The 3,174-nt window shown below is 34.9% G+C and overlaps 1 protein-coding gene across 1 annotated transcript; it reads left to right on the top strand.

Moving 5' to 3' along the window:
- Positions 1-1,858: 1,858 nt before the first annotated feature.
- Positions 1,859-2,847, top strand: LOC136815265 (myb-related transcription factor, partner of profilin-like). Its single transcript, XM_067071707.1, has 3 exons — positions 1,859-2,179; positions 2,326-2,344; positions 2,435-2,847. The coding sequence occupies exons 1-3, from the start codon at positions 1,859-1,861 to the stop codon at positions 2,845-2,847; spliced, it is 753 nt and encodes a 250-aa protein (XP_066927808.1).
- Positions 2,848-3,174: the final 327 nt, after the last annotated feature.

Below are 3,174 nucleotides of genomic sequence, written 5' to 3'. Positions count from 1 at the left end.
GCGGCAAATGAGTAGTCCCTCATTGATGCTTCGTAATCTTGAACTTAAAACCCTTCAAACCAGGAGAACAGCAAATAAAGTTAAATTCATGCATAAAATTCTTCATGGCAAAGTTGAATCTTTATCCGCTCTTGCACCTCGTGCACGTAACACTCATCTTAAACTTATTCCAATCAATGCAAGGATTCAAACATATGAATTCAGTTACTTCCCGTCAACAATCCGCCTGTGGAATGAATTACCCGTGAATCTCATATCTGAGTTAAATTATGATTCTTTTTGTAAAGGTGTCAATGAGCACTATACTTAACTTGTATGTATCATTTTAATTGTTTACATTTTGCCTTCACTTGCTCATAACTCCTCCTGATTTCAAGCTTTTTATTTTAGCTCTATTCCTGCTGTGCCTTAGTATCTAGTCTCAATCTAGTCATCATCCTCTAATCTCAAACTCTCACTAATTCTATTCTTTTCTATTCAGCTCAGCAGCTAGGTCGTGCATTCAAGGCAAAAGTTATTTATTTACTATTAATGTTTCTGCTTTCTTTTTAGCCTATATTAAACATAATACTGAATCATAATATTTAATTTTAAGTAATCATATTATATATTATATAAAAATTTAAATGTATATTTTATATCTTATTAACTTCATCAAATCACAAGTCTTTCAGGTCTACATTATCACATCTTAGCCTCCCGTTTACTACATACTATTCTAAATCCTTGTGGTGGTGTCTTTCAGCTTCAGTCATATCTCACTACTTCGCTATCTTACTACTTCTTCTTACAGCCACTTTTAGCTTTAGTTGTTTTCATTTTATTAGGCATTTTTTATAACTTTTTATTTTCAATATCATGATAATGTACGTTAGCGTATTATGTGATCACTTAATAGAACTAGAACTAGAACAAATTAATTGATTTACTCCGCTATATAAAGGCAACAACAAAAGCAGATCAAACCCTGAAAGCTACCGCCCTGTGAGCCTAACATCTGTTCTATGTAAAACACTCGAACACATAATTCACAGTCACATAATCAACCATTTAGAGCAGCAAAACATCCTCACTGACCGACAACATGGATTTAGAAAGAAACGATCCTGTGAGACACAATTAGTAAAAACTGTTAATGATCTAGTCAAGATATTGAATGAAAAAGGGCAAACTGATGCTATACTTTTGGACTTCAGTAAAGCCTTTGACAAAGTTTGTCACCGCAAGTTACTTTTAAAGCTAAGCTTCTATGGAATCAAAAACAACTTGTTGACTTGGATAGAGGATTTTCTCAGTAACCGAACCCAAAAAGTACTCGTTAGAGGCGTAGAATCACCAGAGGGAAAAGTAACATCCGGAGTCCCACAAGGATCGGTACTGGGACCCCTGCTGTTTTTAGTATATATAAATGACATATCATTAGCAGTCACATCCTCAGAGATAAGTCTTTTTGCTGATGACGCTCTACTTTACAAATCCATCAAATCAATCAAAGATGCCAGAGATCTGCAAAATGACATGAACCACCTTACCCAATGGGAAAAGGACTGGTCCATGGAGTTTAATGCTGACAAATGTAAAGTCCTGGGCCCGGTTGTTCAAAAAATCGATTAGATTAAATCCCGATTAACGCTAATCGCGATTAAATTTCGATTAGTTAATCGCGGGGATTAACTTCCGTTGTTCGAACGTCAGATTAAGTAATCGCGCGGGAAAACTCTGGGAAAACCCTTTTCGAATGTTCCGTGACGTCATTTTTCAATTTTCAAACGTTCCCTGCGAAACCAAAACAAACAAAAGGAGAAATAAAAAAAACTTTAAAAAACTCATTCAAGAACAATCGAACAATCTATACAAAATGTCAGGAAAAAGACCAAGAAAAACTAACTTCACTGCTGATGAGATCAGAATCATCTTGGAGGAATACGAGGCTAGTCAGAGCACGATCGAAGGAAAGTTCTCCCCTTCAATAACAAACGCTGCTAAACAAGCTCTATGGGAGAACATAACTTTGAAAGTTAATGCCCTCGGTGTTGCAAATAGAAGCACGAAAGACATCGAAACAAAATGGAAAAATCTAAAATCCGATGCAAAAATCACTCACAACGAGTATAAAAGATACGTCAATGGAACTGGTGGTGGCCCTCCAACAAAACCCCCAACTGAAGCTCAGCATAAAGTAATTTCACTTTTCGAAGGACGCCTTCCTTCGAAGGCCTAGATGGTTTTTCCACCTCATCGTTCATCGATGATACAGGTAAAGAAAACTCTATGTTTCGATTATTCCATTCGTACAAATAATTCTCTTTATGATATTAATTTCAGTCAGTGAAGAGCAATGCATGTAATAAGTTTTTCTTTGTTCTTGAACATAACGAAAGAAAAAAAATACCAATAAAATAAATAATATTTTAATCCACCCTTGTCTTTTTAGATATCCAGAGCAACTCGATTTCATTGGATCAACCCGGGCCTAGCAGCCATAATAAACTCATCGAGAATGATGTGATGTTGTTCAGTCCACCCTCTAAAACCAACCAGAATCCTTCAACAATAAACAAGAAGAAAAACGTCTTACAGGCAAAGAAACCCTCAAAGAAAAATAAAACAAGCACCTTAACTATTCAAAGACAATGTCTAATCAAAGAGCTGAACATTCAAAAAGCAAAGCTCAAATTTCAGCGTTTGAAAAACAAAGAAGTGTTATTGAAGATAAAAAATGAACGAAGGCATACTGAGTTGCTCGATCTACAGAAAGAAAAGGCAGCTTTAGAGTTGACCCTAATGAAAACAAACTTTGTTTATGTGGACCCTACCGAAGAAAATATCAACAATAACGAACAATAAATAAAAAACTTGGTATAATATACAGTTAACTTATTTTTTTCCACAGCACACCATTTACCACACTCATTTATTTTTGACTGTCTCCCTTTTGTTGACAAATAATTTTTGTCGACACTGTAATGTCATACGTTAGTTCCTTTTGTTTAGAGAAAAATCTTTCTTTTGTTTTGAGAGAATTCTTTTGTCTTGAAAACCATTTTTTCTTTTGATAATTTTCGCCTTCTTTTGTTTTGAAAAAAAATTCTTTTGTTTTGAAAAAAATTCTTTTGTTTTGAAAAAATGTTTTGTTTAGAGATTGACAAGTGCGACCTGCTCGACGGGTTCCCT

This window comes from Clytia hemisphaerica, unplaced genomic scaffold (assembly GCF_902728285.1).
Source record: "Clytia hemisphaerica strain Z4C2 unplaced genomic scaffold, Clytia hemisphaerica genome assembly, whole genome shotgun sequence".
NCBI lineage: Eukaryota > Metazoa > Cnidaria > Hydrozoa > Leptothecata > Clytiidae > Clytia > Clytia hemisphaerica.
The sequence above is the reverse complement of the archived record's forward strand: the minus strand, read 5'-3'. Positions and strand labels throughout refer to the sequence as shown.

Bases quoted from the DNA above. Each gene is read 5' to 3' on its own strand.
- LOC136815265 (XM_067071707.1), top strand. From the start codon at position 1,859: ATGTCAGGAAAAAGACCAAGAAAAACTAACTTCACTGCTGATGAGATC.